A 16,270-nucleotide genomic window follows, 5' to 3' on the forward strand; every position below is an offset into this window, starting at 1 on the left:
AATTTTCACTATAATACATTATAACATTCTTACCCTTTTAATAGTTATATATACAAAGATAAAATGATAATTTCATATAGTGAAGCAGGTCGGGATGGGATAAACAATTATCATATTCATTCCATATTACTTTCCAAAAGATAAAATCCATCCTACCCCACACCCACTTTTTAAAATAAAAAATCCACTCAATCTGAAGTGAATCGGTTCGAGTCTTACAATCAATAAGTAAAATTAGAAAAAAAAAAGAAAGAAAAAAGAAAAAAGAAATAGTGAATGATTAAGCTTAACTAAAAACTTCAAAAACCTAAAATTAAGATTTTTAAAATATCTATTTTTACAATATTTAAAATTTTCATTTTAAATTATATCACACAAGATCTAACATGTTATTTAACAATTAAATTAATTATTTTAGCAATTGAATGACCTAATTAACATAACCTCAATTAGAGATATAATTAAAATGATTTGAAATTTAAAGATAAATTAAAAATAGAATCATAATTTAAAGATGTTTAATGCAATTAACTCAATGATTGTTATACAGAAAAATGGATTGTGGTTGATTCAAGAATATATGCTTGAGAAGAGTGATTGAAAACTCCAGATATTGCTCTCTGTTCTATAAAATACCATTTTCTATAAATGAATATGGCTTTGCTTGTTCATGTGATTCTTCCTTTTATATGCAAAGTATATATATATATATATATATATATATATATATATTTATGATTAGAAGATGCTTTACTTTCATCATCTCTCAATATAATCAATTATTATATATGAGTATTGTTGTTAATGTAGGAGAATGAGAGTTTGAGTGAGCTTAAGTCCATTATTTTCCTATTTACGAGTTGGAGAGATTATGAATAGTTTTAGACATTGTGTCAAAAATAACAAATATGATCAACACATATAATGAAATTGTTAATAAAATAATTAAATAAATTAATAAAAGTGGAATCTAAAAACCATTAGTGGAATGCTATACGAGTGGCATTGCCCCTTATTTTCTCCCAATTTTAAAAAACTTTTACTAAAAATTTCAAGATTTTTAAAAATATAATTTATTGCAGATATTGAGATTCGAACTCTAAATTTATTGAATATCATCTCTTAAAGATAATTAAATAAATTAATAGAAGAAAATTCTTAAAGTTAATCATGTATGGTAACAAGAGTCTAAAAAATATTGGTTAGAGACGAATTTAATGGGGCAGGCAAGGGGCCTCCCCAAATATAAGATATTCAATTTAGTCCTTATTAAATAATGGAATTTTAAGTTAAAATAAGGAAAAAAATACACTTTGGCCCTCTCAAAAAATGATTTTTTTGTTTAATCACTTTAAGGATGATGAAATCATAAATTATTAAATAATAAAAACTATATTTTGACCTCTCAAAAAATTATAATTTAATTTTGACCCACTGAAAAAATTATGGATTCGCCCTTGGCCTTGGCTCTTGAAAATTTTGAAAATATTTTATTAAGCCCTTCAAAAAGTTGGAATTTTAATTAGGCTCCTAATTTTTTTAGAAATTTTAATTAAACCCTTTAAAAGTTTTAAAAATTTCAATTAGATCCTCTTTTCTTTTCTTTTCTTTTTTTTTTATTTTAAAATTCTCATTAATCCTCTCAAAATTTTAACTAAATCACCCAAAAATTTAAAATTTCTCATTAAATCCCTAACATTTTTATAAAATTTTGATTAAACCCACCAAAACTTAATGTCATAGTTCTTAATATCTACTTTTTTTTTTATAATTTCCTCCCAACTCTACACTTGGATAAGTCTTTGAATGTATGATGTTAATAATTGACTATCCCTTGCACCAAAATATTGAATATTCTTTTGATTGATTTGAATTCTTCCCCTATAATTGATTGTTTTAATAGTGGACTCAACATAATTATGTTTGGAATTTATATAATCCTACTTCACTTCATTATGCTTGAGTTTGTTTAAAGACACTTTTTCATCATTTAATTTAAAATACTAAAAAAGCATGCACACTTCCACTACACTGAAAATTTAATTTCTATTAATTTACATTTACCAAATATTTGAGGCGTCGAAAAACCAATTTTTATTAAAGGTTTTTAAGGGTAGAATCTTTAACCCTCAACGGAAGGTATTATTATTATGGCAGGATCTTGCCTTCTGTACCCTAAAAAGAACATAAAAAGATTCACCGAATTTAGAAAACGCCTCACTTGATGGGGATGAGACTTGCAAACTCACGAGAAACGATATTTATTTGACATAAATATATTTAATATCTTAATTTTTTTATAAATTTTAAAAAATTATATCTCACTAAAAAAGTCATGGAACTTGCTATTATTACAAATTTAGTTACAAACAAAGATTCGGATACATGACAAAACAGCAAACAATGTACTTTAAGTGTTGCTTCGAAGGCATATCCAAACATATATCGAAAATAACTTCGCAAAGACCCTCTATATACATGATTGTACTTCTACATCGGACATAACCGAGATAATGACTGCCTACTATCAGAACAGAAACAGAGAATAAAAAGACCAAACAGAACTGCTGTGTTTGATTACTACATGCTACAAACTGTTGAAACCGGACATCGTGGGAAAAAAGTGGTTTGAACGGTACGATCTATCCCCCTTCCCAAAATGAAAGGGGTGAACATGTAGTTGTTCTCTGAGTTACTGTGGCTTAGCACCACCATTTTCTTCCTTGCTTTCGTCAGGAGTGGTGGTGGTTTCACTTTTCTTGTTGGAATGCCCTGTAACCGTCCTCCCCATGAACTTTCCTGCTTTGCTCAGTCCACTGCCGACAGCTCCGAGGCCACTCCCCACCATCCCAACTCCAGCACTGACACCACTTCCCACAAGTCCAACTCCAGTACCGATACCGGTACCAACCATACCAACACCAGATCCAACCAGTGAGGCCGCTCCGTCGAGTGCGTCCATTGTGCTTCCGATTACTCCAGCTTCTTTCAATCTCTTCCTTTCTTCTAGGATCCTCTTCTCTTCTTCCAAAGCAATCAACTGTTCCTCCTTGTTAAATTGATGGTACAAAAGCTGAAAGCATAAAATCGAGACTATATTAATCTGAAAAAAATACAATACTTGACTGAAGATAAACCTCATTCACAAAAAAAAAAGAGAGGTTAAAATATGCTTTAAGTCTCTGTACTCTCTGCACACTTGGGACTTTAGTCCCTCTATTTTAGATTTCACAATTCAAGTCCAATTGTCAATACCATTAAAATTTTTCTCTTAAATTCATTGGTTTGACATTCTGAAAAAACAAAAAATACTCACTTGGTAGCTATATAACATAAAAAAATTGACATTGTAATGAACTTGAATTTAGAAGAAAAATTATAAGGATATACACAACTGGACTTGAATTTTGAAATCTGAAAAGAAGAAGAACTAAATTCCTTGAAATAAAAGTAGAGAGACTAAAATTTAAATATACGAAAAATACATAGACTCGGAGCATATTTTAACAAAAAAAATGAAACTCGACATTCCAATGGTATAGAAAAGGGCATCAAATAGATAAAACTAGAAGCAAAAGGAGGATACAAGTAGATAAAACAGGTATTTGGAGTGTCCATACCCAAAGCCAAATATGCGTTCGACATGGGTATTTCAAGAAAAGAGAAAAATCAGAGGAACATATGACTTAATTACATTAAAAGCAACTATTAAGACTAATAAATCAAGCATAAAGAAAGTAAATTCTAAAACAATACCTTAATGGTACAACTTCCCCTGTCCTTGTTATCTTTTATTTTAAGTGTATCAAGTGAGGACAGAAGGTTCAGATTAACCTCCTTTGGTGTCTCCGGTTCCAGTTCAATCAAACGGAATTTTGCAATTCCCAACCTCTTGTCTTGCCCAATGTCCTGGTCGAAAACCTGTTTGAAGAATATCAATGTCAAATACGAGTATATGCACGGCACGGACATACTCAATTCTTTGTAAGTTTTTCCATGTATTAAGAGTGTTTTGGAATGTCATATCCCCTATAGCCAGGAATTTTTGTTGGGGGCGGAATAAGAATAAAAAAATTTTGGGGGTAAAAACTACAAATTGTGTGTTAAAATAGCTTATTGAAATATTAATTTTAGAAAGGGCGAAAAATGAAAATTTCCCATTGACGAAAGGGGCTAAAAGAGATTAAATCGAATGACTTAGGTTTAAGATGAGCTAAAAGTGCAATTCAAACATTTAACCAAGGGGGCCAAGGCCACTGCCCCCTGGCTTAGCCACTAAGATGATACCATAAGCAAAAAAAAGGAATAGAGAAACTGGTTCAGAACCTCTACAGTGAGTTCCTGTGTCTCTCGATCTTCGGCAATCAACTCAAATGTTTCATTCCAAACGGGATTCAGGTTGTTCTCGATGACTTTTGTTTTAATCTTGAAGAGAGGTCGGATATGCACGACAACATAAGGATCAGATTTTCCAATCATTTCCATGTTCTTTAAATCATTCGCTTTGACTACAGTAACTGTCAACTTTCCCTCCGGTTTAAGCTCTAATTCACTGCATAACAAAAAAAGTGATATTCAAGCAACATATCGGAGAAATTCCGGAAATTCAAACCAAAACAAGTGTGCAACTAGAGCTTTTTTCTTCGGTTTTTCAGTTTATCACTCAAAATGGAAAAAGAGCGGAGAACCAATGTTTTGGAATTACCTTGTATCAACTGGTATACCACCAATTGGAACAACAATTCTGTGCGGCCACTGAAGCATGTCTGTGACAATTGAATTCACAGTATCCTACAGAATACGATAAAGTTGGAACAATCTACAATCTCAGTTAGTGTATCTAAGAATAGCAAATCGGTCAAAACGTGGGAATATAAACCAAGAAAACTTACATCAATCATGTCTGAAATTCCAGGAACCGCCGTTAAGCTTCCACCAACAGCTTTCAGAGTGTAATCAATTCTAGGCTTTGGCTGATTGAATTTAAAAAAGGAATCCATGATTTCAAAACAGTTATAGATAGCATTATTCCGAATTTCGACATTTTGTAGCAAAACTTGAATGAACAAAAAATGTATGAAAGCAGAAAGGACATCAAACAACCTATATAAACCCCATTGCATTTGCAGCAATGTATCAATACCTCAGCAAGGAGAGCAACAACTACCGCAGAAATACAAGGAATCTCTTCAGCAAGTTGGAAGATGACACGAACAACAGTGAAAACTTGGAGATTCTTCAACTGCATCAAAAAGCAACACACTAATAGTGAACCAATAATCTCATGTCATAAGAATTGAACTCTTACAATAGAAGAAGTGATACGGTATGTTACAGAGTTGAAACATAATTACATTTGCATTTAATATAGATGAAAAGTTCAAAAGGCTGCTGATGCGCTGACCTGAATTGGTATTGAGGCAACAAGTGCAGCTTCAACACCTAAAATTATACTTGGATCACCACCCCACCGAAGATCAATATCCATCGTGATTTGGCCTTTCTTAAGGGTCTGAACGCGAATACCTGCATTGCGTAAGCAAACATGCTGATAGAAATGCTTAAAGCAAGGAACTCATATAGTTTACAGAACTTTATAAATCAAATTGAGCAGTAAAAAGGCCCCTGCTAACAAAAACCAGTTATATGTATCCGTACATTTGAGTCTCGAGGTCTAACCATCTCACAAATTAACCAAAGTGCTCCATCATGAAAAATTATCACAATCCTAAGACAAGACCAAGACACTCTCCACAAAAGCTTTAGATCGAGAACTTTGGAAAGAAGGGAGATATGACTTGAATAAGCTAAAAGCATTGGAGAAAAAAAAAAAGTAAATGCCGTGGTAAGAAAGAAATTTGGACAATCAGGGGATCAGGAAGGTTGATTATCCTTTCAGCAGATACAAAGTTTCTTTAAGTATAGAGTTATTAATCATCTTTCGAGCAAAAAATGAAATAGATTCTTGACTTTTATGGTTAGTTGATTAGCTTTTTCATTAGTTTAATATAGTTAGTTTGTTCATAGGTTAACTTTGAGTTGAAATTTAAGTGTACTTTTGGTGTCTGTTTTAGGACCAAAACCAAGTCAAAGAGTGTTGGAATTACGGAGATAAATGCTAATAGAACTCAACAACTCAAGTGGAGAGCACCTTGGCAATTGGTTTCATGAATGCTATGTTCAGGTGTGAAAAAAGAGAAGGCATGAAGGCAAAGCGCGAAAACTTGTCTCAGACTTTACTATTTGGGGCCAACAGGGATTCTACTTTGACTAGGCTTTTGGACTATTTAAGCATTAAAATTATTTTAGAATAGAGAGAAGCCACAACCTGAAATAGATGTATAAATTACATTAGGACTATTAGATTAACTTTTCCATTGGTCAAAAAGCATATTAAGGGATTATTAGATTTGTGTGAAATATATCATAGGTCTAATCTCATAAGAACACAAAACCTTGTTTTATATTAATTTAGTTTTAGATTTTAGCACTAATTTTCATTAATTGATTTTCTGGATATATTTAATGTGCACTTTTCGGTTTGGGTTGCACTAATTTATCACTTTATTATGAGCTGCCTGCAATAGCATATATTTGCATTAGAAAACTCTGCTACTTGAAAACATGACAAAACCCACTAGCTAAAAAGCAAGCAAAATGAGGTCACAGTTCTCCATTAAGTCATACCTTCGATCTTGGGAGCTACAGTACCAAGAGACAGTTTACTGAATTTTAGTGAAGTAATACCAGGAGGTCGGTATTCTTCCAAGAGAGGTTCAACAGACTCTTTGATTACCGCTGATGCTGCCTGAAAAGATAACATTTCAAAATATTTTAAACAGTGAACCTAATGCAGGTTTATCTGCGAGCAAATGTAGCATATGAAACAACTGCAATTTTGCAATTATTTTCACTCAACAAAACATAAAAGAAGATGAATAAGTTGCCAAAATTGAATCTATTCTAGTGGAAACACTCAGTTAAACAAAAGGCACACTGCTAAGATTCTTTAACTTTTACGAGCAAAATCTTGATCGGTCGCAAATATAACCATAAAAAGAACAAGCAGCTTACCTCTGCAACAAAAGGCCATAACTTGCTCAAGTGCTTGTTCAACCATTTCACCTAAAAGGGCCAACCATAGTATAAAAGGTAAGCAACTATACTGCATAAAATCTTAATCACAAAATTAAAGTACATTTATTCAATACCTAACACATGTAGATATATCTGGTAGCCGAAGATGCATGTTTTAGGCAATAAAACCAACAAAAATGCATCATGAATACACTTATTATGCTCTGACTCTTTATTATTCTTGAATTACACATATCCAACACCCATATTCAATGCATATTTGAACATGCGTATAGAAATATGATCCTCCAAAGACTCTCCAAATACATGAAATCTTGGAAAATAGAACATGCTCGTGTTTGACAGTCATACCCAAATCAGAGTAACAAAGGAATACGTGACAAAATACATGGACATATCAAAATTTATATATAGGAATTATTAATGTCCCAAAATTTATATGAATAAAGCAATATTATGACAGCAAAAATACACAACAATGACACGAATATACAAGTTATTAGGTCCAGAAAAATTCCAAACTTCTCGTGAAGAAATAATTTTTGCTTTTACAAGTGAAACAAGAGAAATTTGGTTTTCTTCAGGTTGAACATAAACCACAGTAGCCTAAAAGAAGGTTAACAAGAATCTTAATTGATTTGACACCATTAAACCAACCTGTTCATAGACAGGGAAAGATATCCATTCAGGATAATTATCACCACAAATTTTCTTCAAATCATCTCTACTGAGAGCCCCAAGAACTTTTATATCAGCTGCCTGTCAAAGAAGACAAATATTATAATTAATAAGGATCCAAAAAGTTTCATTCATCTGAAAGCTTAAAAGCTCACTAAGTTGCAAGATCAGATTTCCGGCCATAAAGACGAACCAAAAATGGAGCAAGGGACATATGCTCCTCCCCATTTTTGCATCAAACTAAAAAAACATGAGGATTTGAAACAAAATACATGAAAGCACAAAAAAATTGAAGTTACCAAGCTACTATTGTAGTGGCAAAAAGATTTGTAAGTTGGCCTCAATATCCAAGGTTCAAACCATGTGAAAAACATACACCTCCCCCAAATTTGAATATACCAAAAAAGAAAAAAAACAAAGAAAAAGCTACAGTAAAACCACCTTGTTCAACCCATTGAGCCTAGAATGTTCATTGACCAAGCAACCCAAGCACAGCTCAAAAGTACCACCCAATAACCATGACCACACTCTAGAAGGTCATGCGACCACCTATGAGCTCCCAGAGGTCAACTCATTTGTTACATCAAGGACCAAAGGAGATTCTACCACTAGGATGGTCACCGATACCTCTCACCAATTGACCACCAAATCCCATCAAGAGAAAAATACATGATGCTCAGAAAGTCGCCCAAACAGGTATAAATAGCCCATTTTTCACAGCTAACCATAAGTCTACATTCTCACCTTACTCTATCCATTTCCTTTCTCGTGATACCCTCATTGACTTAAGCATTATAACACGCCCGGAGAACTACCTCCGGCACCCTCTAACCTTTTTGTCCTCCTCTACAGGTATTTGACCACTTTCACTACTTCAACTCCAACCCAACATCAACATACCACGAAACACTCAAATAATTTCTTATAACCGCCCTACTACATACAATCAAATTTGATTAGGATGGTAAGTAGCAAATTGAAAGTTCCTTCTACTAGAGGATGCTTATGCTGACACAGCTCCATCAAGGAAACTAAACTTAAAAAATTAACTCATCTACTGATAAAAAAATGCGGGGTCGTTTAATACAAGGAAAATTACAATGAATTTACTCACTCAACTACAAAGTTCAGCGTTCTCTTTAATTCATTTCATAAATAAATGAAAAAAAATAGAAAAGTTAAACGAATTGTGATTAAATAATTAACGAAATCTAAACAGATTTAAAAAGTTGCGTGAAATAAAGATACCTTGGCGATTCGTTTAGTGCTTCGGTACTTCATCATATGACGCCAACCAGCCATCAATGAAATCCCGAATACCATCCCCATAAACATCCCAGAAACCAACCCCATTTTCCTGGATTTCAAACATAAAACCTTTTTAAAAAAAAAACTAACCCAAAGAAGTATAAGTAAGCAAGTAAGCGTAGGATGCATGAAATGATAAACAAAGAAAGAAAGAGTTAAAGTGAAACTAAAAATTGGGATCCAAAAGAGGAAAAAAAAATTACGTTTAAACAATTTGGTTTCTCCGTTCTCTTTTTTTTTTTTTTTTGCTTAAGAAAACTTTCTTCAATCCAAATAACTCAGTGATTTAAGCTCCAACAGGAAACGTCTCTAACAAAAAAAGAAGCTGGAAATGGCAGCTGGGACTGCAAATAAAATACTAAGAGAAAAAGAAAAGCATTCGAGTCATGTAAAAGCAAAGTAGAGCTGGATTGAGGATTGGAGGAAGACAAAGCCGAGAAAGACTCTTCTTTGCCTTAAAATCTTTTGGTGTTTAATTTTGGTATAAAGCAACATTTAGTTCTTTAACTTGTCGATTTCTCTCAATTTAGTCCTTTAATTTCTTTTGTCTATGTTAGTTTTAGAACTCAGCAACTTCTCCCCATTTAACCAATATCTAATTTGGTTTCCATCAAGGTGAAAATTTTAAAAAAAATTATATAAAATCTAAAAATACAAAAAATTATAAAGAAATTATATATTTTTTCTTAAAAATTTATGTGATGGCATCACACAATTTAAAAAATCACATTATCACATTTTAACAAAATTCAAGTTTATGGATCAAATTAAAAAAACTGTCAAATTCCAAGCATGCTTACGACCAAAAGTTTCACGGACTCAGATAAAAAAAATTATTTATATCAAGGACTAAATGCTACTTTATCCCTTTAATTTTCTCTTTTTCTAATTACACGTCTGTCTGTTATTGTTTTTGTTCAACGAGGTCCGTCGGTTTTGTTACTATGGGAGACTAATGGGTAAATTGCAGCAATCATCATCTAATTATAAAAAAAATTCATTTTAAGCAACCAAAATTGGCCACTCTCAAATTTACAAACAAAAATCGAAGCTGGATTTTTTCCTTAAAATTTTAATTTTCCACCTAATTTATGTAATTTCCAATTCATTGTTGTACATTTAAATAAACAACTATACCCAAATCTTTTAATATAAATGAGGAGAAACCCTAAAAATTGGGGATATTTGCATTGCTTTTGTCCCTTTTCTCTGATGTACTAGTGATGCAGCAGTGAAGACAAGAAATTGAGAGGGAAAAACAAAGGAAAGCATTCTCCAACAGCCAAAAAGAAAGAACCCGATGTTATTTCGACCTGTTATTGTGGAAATGGAAAAAAAATGAAATCCAAAAAAAACAATGACAAAAAATTTCAAAAAACAAAAATATCAATTTCAACTTATCCAAAATATCTTCAAACGCCATTTGTCACCAAAGGTAGCTGTAGTCGGTTATGGGTGTGAAGCAGCAAGATCATGCAGAACTCAACTCGATGTTTGACCCCCAAGATGTTAGCTTTGAGTAACTCGATTGCGGGCAATGGTGAAAGCTCACAGTTCTAAGCTTCAATGAAGAACTTATGAAGCGTGGTTTCTGATGAGAGTAATGGGGAAGGAAAAGAAGAAGGTGCAAGTGAAAGTGAAGGCATACGTGAATAATATCATAGATAATTAAATCATACGTGAAGACAGTTCAATGTTAAAATTCTTCCGAATATCTTAAAAATTCTGTTTCAATCTTTCGTTCTTACAATAAAAAAAAATACAGAAATATAGGTTAAATAAGTACAGAACCCCTTTAGAGGAACGAACTCCTCGTAATTTTTTATTTAATTAATCTTGGAGAAAATACATAGTTAACTAATTATAAAAATAATAATTTTAGGTATCCAATATAAAATATTTACGATTTAAGTACCCATATTATATAGTTCGGTTATTTTGGTCACTCTTGTTAAAATCACAACCAAAAAGTTAACATGCCTATTAAAAAAATAGTATAATGACAAATTTAGCCGTAATATTTACATATGATATTAGCTTAGTCATAATTTTAAAAATTAACCCTCAAAATTTACAAATAATCTCAATTTGATCTTAATTCTTGAATATTTAAAACATATATAAAATTAAATATATATAATAGTTGTAACACCTTGATTTGACGAACCGAGTCGAATTGGGAAGATAACTTCAGTAAATGATGCCTAGGTTGTTGGACTTAGCCCAATGAAGGTTGGTGACTATATGGCGAAGTACTTCGTAGAACTTCGCCAATACAAATATATTAGTGAGTATCCTAATGAAATTGTCACTCGTGTTTTTATGTAGTGACTAGAGTAAGTAAAATAGCTTATGGAACACGTTTAAGTCATTTAATGTCCTATTGGAGGTAACATGTCGATAATTAGGACACTTGGAGGGCCTCGTAAGATGTGATTAATTAGTGGAAACGTGCGAGAGCTAGAAATGATTGGAGATAGTTCTGATTAGGATTTATCCGTAAGATTGCTATAAATAGGATAAAGTAGTAGTGGAGAGAAGATTTCTAAATCATTTTCTCCACTAGACCTTATTATCATCAAAGAAACCAATAGAGTTCTTTCTTACTAACGAAGGTGCTAACTATTAAAGCTTAGGATAGCTTCTACAATAATTGTCTACTAGTAAATTCTTAAACATTCCTTTAAGTTTTACCAGATAGATAGAAAACTGTTAACATAAGAAATGTGGTAGTATATTTTGAATACTAGGTATGAAATAAACTTCTACCCAAAACTGTTTGCATGTCTATAAATGTTTGTTATGTCATAGCCATTTGGTAGTTTTTGATGATTTTAGAAGTTGTTTCATTGTTTAGCTAAAGACATGGGAGAAGGCTCTAGTACAAAAGGTAAAGAACCAATAGAGTAAATAAAGCTCTAGAGTAAAGCATTTTGGTGAGTTCTTTCATACCTAGAGTTATAGTCTGTATTGTTTCAATTAACTGTTTCTGTCATTCTGTAAGGTAAGTGCCATTGTCCTTTGTCATTGGTGTTTACATCTAAAGAAATATGTTCTTAGAGTCAGTTGCATGCATGGTCAAACACGATAAAAGAACTTTAAGATGTGGTGTATGTATAAAGTATGAGTACTCATTCCTTGGCGCATAAGCTTCGTATCTAGACTAGTGTAAGGAGGTATGGGTGGAATGATATATATATTGATCTTGAAGATCCAGGATAAAATTTTCACCTCCGGTATGGCACGTAGTTACAAACTATGATTGGTGAAAACCAGACCTTGCTAGGCAACACTTATGTGTCCTAACAATGAGGGGAGTGTTGAGGATAGAAATGAAATGATTGTGTATGGTTCAGTTAAGAAATTATGAAAATATAAGATATGATAGGTTTTTCAGGAACCGAGATCAGAAGCTAGCACAAGGAAGAGAGTACAAGAGAAAAAAAAGGGTACATTAGTTGATGCACACTATATGAAAAGAATAAACAATAAACCTATTATTCAAAAAAGGGTTATACAACGTAAATAGCAAGTCCTCAGAGCGGATGTGTTCGCAATGTCATGCATGGTAACTTAGACCAACGAAGTACACCAATGGGCGAGGTGAGTCGCGATTGAATTCACTAGATGTCTTATGGGCTAGAGGGATGTGTTTGCCAAATATAGCGAGTTAGTTGACAACCTGGATTTCTATCCCTTAATGTCTGTTATTATCTTTTAGGAACTCACTAAGTTCTTTTGAACTTACCACATTTCCCCTTTGCTTTTAGGTTATTAGATCAAGCATACCATTGAAGAAAATCTGCCAAACCTACGACCATTTGTGACCCTTTTGATTTTGTGGGTAATATGTATTCGCTAAAGGTTATTAGAACTTTTGTTAGAAGCTATCTTTTGTCGAACTGTTGTTGTTTTTAAATTAATGTTTTGTATTAATTTTAATGATAATTGTAGCCTTGAATGGCTTATTCCCACCCCGATTTATAAAAGTGTTTATGATAGCCATCGCAAGCTATGATTGTGTATTTTAAATCTTTATGCAAAGCGAAATAGCTATTTTAAAACAGATTTCCAAATAAATATGAGTTAGAATTTCTGAAATGCTACACCCCGAAAATGGAATCTGCCAAAAATTGTCGGAGTGTTTTAAAGAGAAGCGTTGGAGTAGTCCAATAGGTCAAACTTGTTACATTCCATACCCGGATCCTGTGGACGGGTCAGGCGTGGGGTGTCATAATAATAAATATAAATATATTAATATTAAATAAAATAAAAATACCCCTCTGATAAATGATGAAAGTAATATACTTTAATCCCGTTCATAATGCGTTTTAGGATGATTATTTATGCAAATTGGTGAATTTTATGTTCCTATTCCTTTAAATTCATGTTTTTATACTTCGGTAAGCATTTGGGAGCAAAAGGAACGAAAAACGAGCGAAAATCGGATAAAAAAAGCATATTTCAGGAGCCACACGGGCTGGACACACGGCCATGTGCCAGACCGTGTCAATTTCACACTTGCTTCCCAAACACGAGGAAAAATGCAATTTTTAGGCTTTTTGGACATTCCAAAGTCTATAAATACCAAATAGAAGAAGAGAATAGAGAGCCATCAGAGAATATTGAAGAAAACAACTCGAAGAACACTATTGGAGCCAACTCTGAAGCAGATTTCCAACAAGATTGAATAACTCCTTTTAATTTCCTTTGAAATTTTTATGAGTTTCTTTATTTCTTGTGGTTATTTTGACTTTGAGATGTTTTTATTCAGAATTATGAACTAATTCTCTAGATACCTAGGAAAGATGAAACCTATGGTGAATTCTATTATTTAATTTTTGTTTTACGCGATAAATACTTGATTATTGTTCTTAGTTATGTGTACTTATTTCTAATTTTAATATTTCTGGGATATTAATTCATGTTTAATGTGCTTAAATTAGAGGAGGAAAAGTTCCTTTTAAAAGTAGATCTAGCATAATTGAGTGGAGTTGCATGCAATCCTAAAAATAGGACAACATAAATCTACCGGATTAGAGTCAAATCTAAGAGGGGAATCTATAGATCGAGTTAATACGACGATAGGGGTTTTAATTAGAAAGAGATTTGATTAATCAACCTAGAGTCAGTTGCTTTTACTCTCAAAAGAGATTTTAGCATAATTTAGGGACTTCTACGAATTAAGATACCAAGTGAATAAATCGTTTAATTCAAATTCATAATAATAGATGAAGTGTAGGTGGATTCTTTCTTGGGTATTGCCTCTCTCATTGGTTATTATTCGCTTATTCTCCTTAATTAAGAAATAATTGATGCTAATTGCTTAATTCTCAAATTCACTCCTACGCACCTAAAAGTAATTCCAATAATTTGAAAAGGAAAAAAAAATCTTTGATCCCAAGTTTCTTTGGAAATCAACGGAGCAACATCTTTGATCCATTCGCCATCAACATATAGGACCCTTCCAATAATTTGGAATCACTTTTCCAAGGAAATTCAGCCTTGGTCAACACTCACATCGACTAGAAAAAGAAGTTGAATGCCCATGTGTTCAAAGTCAATCTTTCTGGACTTAAGAAAGAGGAAATCGAAGATAAAAGGGTGCTTCAAATTAGTAGCGAAAGAATGTGGAGAAGGAAGAAAAGAACGAGATGCGGCATCGTGTGGAGCGAAGCAGTGGCAAGTTATCGAGATGGTTTAGGTTGTTTGAGAATGCAAAGACTAATCAAGTTAAAGCTTCCATGGAAAATGGGATTCTCATTATTACTATTCCTAAAGATAGAAGTGAAGAAGCCTAATGTTAAAACCATTCAGATTTCTAAGAAAAGAAATCATTGGTTTAATGATGTTTGAATAGAGTTTATTAACATTACAAAACAATGTTGGTCAAATGATGTAAATTTGTAATCAGAATTTTAATAGCGAGAATGCAATTTTCTTCTTCTTCTTCTTCTTCTTCTTTTTCTGAGCATTCTTTTGTACCCCTCTACAACTATAGTGCAGCAATGAAATTGGAAACCATTAAAGAACCTATTTCTTTGAATTTTTGTAGAACTAGGATCAAATTGGGACTATTTGTAAATTTTGAAGGTTAATTTTTTTAAAGTTATGACTAAGTTGATATAATATGTAAAAGTTGAGGGCTAAATTTATTATTATACTGATTTTTTTAATTACCATGTCAGCTTGCCATCTGTGAGTTTTAATGAGAGTGACCAAAATGATCGAACTATATAACGAGAGTGCTTAAATTGTAAACCTTTTATTCTGAGTGCCTAAAATGAAAATTTTTGAACATGAGTGACTATTTATGTAATTTACCCTAATAATAATGAAGTTTTAAATATCATACATTAAATTATAATTAAAATTTAAAACTAAAATCTCAATAAATATCACAAAATAATACAACAAGTAAAGATAATAATATTTTAAAAAAAGCTCTTATAAAAATAGTTTTTGATACCATTTAAATTTAAATAAAATTTCTCGTAAAATTTATACATATAACAATATATTCAAAATATTACAAATATATTATATTTCAAATAATTTATATAAATAGTAAATCCGTTAAATAATCTAAATTTATTTTTTAACGCAAAATAAATAAAGCATTTAAGCGTCAGAAATAATTAACATTAAATCTGAATTATTAGTTTAAGTGGGTCAATTAATGTTCTGTCTATTAACTTTTTCTTCTTTTTTTCTTTTTAATTACAATATAAGGCAAAGTTCGAATAATTAGTGCAATTAGCGCAATTTAAACTTAAGTTACATCTGGAGCGGTAAACTCTCTTAACTATCAGGTCAGCAGATAGAATTCTTCTATCTATTAACTTTACTTTCGATTCCATTAATAGTTAGCATTATGGCTTTACAATGTATTGTTTCTCCATTTAATGAATTCAAATTATTTACGTTAAAAAACCAATAATTAAATAAAAATTCAAAATTTAGAATTTCTCAAATTTCATCTTCTTTTTCATCTCAACTACAATTTCAAAATTCTTCATCAACTTGATTTTTTTAGTTTTTATTTTATTTTATTTTTCAACCAAATAAAAGACCCTGAAAATATACTATGTTTTTGGTTTTCGCATAGTGAAATTTCTTACTCAGTAATAAATTTGTAGACAGCAGTGAGTAGAGTCGAATATATAGACGTCGATGATAATTTTAT

General features: G+C 31.9%; 1 protein-coding gene across 1 annotated transcript; it reads right to left on the bottom strand.

The window, feature by feature from the left end:
* Positions 1-2,321: 2,321 nt before the first annotated feature.
* On the bottom strand, positions 2,322-10,843 carry LOC107930510 (calcium-dependent lipid-binding protein). Its single transcript, XM_016862179.2, has 12 exons — positions 9,288-10,843; positions 9,025-9,133; positions 7,756-7,857; positions 7,075-7,125; positions 6,688-6,808; positions 5,405-5,526; positions 5,144-5,242; positions 4,893-4,973; positions 4,706-4,791; positions 4,327-4,552; positions 3,757-3,921; positions 2,322-3,073 (listed from the first exon to the last, which is right to left on the bottom strand). The coding sequence occupies exons 2-12, from the start codon at positions 9,127-9,129 to the stop codon at positions 2,693-2,695; spliced, it is 1,539 nt and encodes a 512-aa protein (XP_016717668.1). The 5' UTR covers positions 9,130-9,133; positions 9,288-10,843; the 3' UTR covers positions 2,322-2,692.
* Positions 10,844-16,270: the final 5,427 nt, after the last annotated feature.

This window comes from Gossypium hirsutum, chromosome A08, assembly GCF_007990345.1.
Source record: "Gossypium hirsutum isolate 1008001.06 chromosome A08, Gossypium_hirsutum_v2.1, whole genome shotgun sequence".
Taxonomy (NCBI): domain Eukaryota; kingdom Viridiplantae; phylum Streptophyta; class Magnoliopsida; order Malvales; family Malvaceae; genus Gossypium; species Gossypium hirsutum.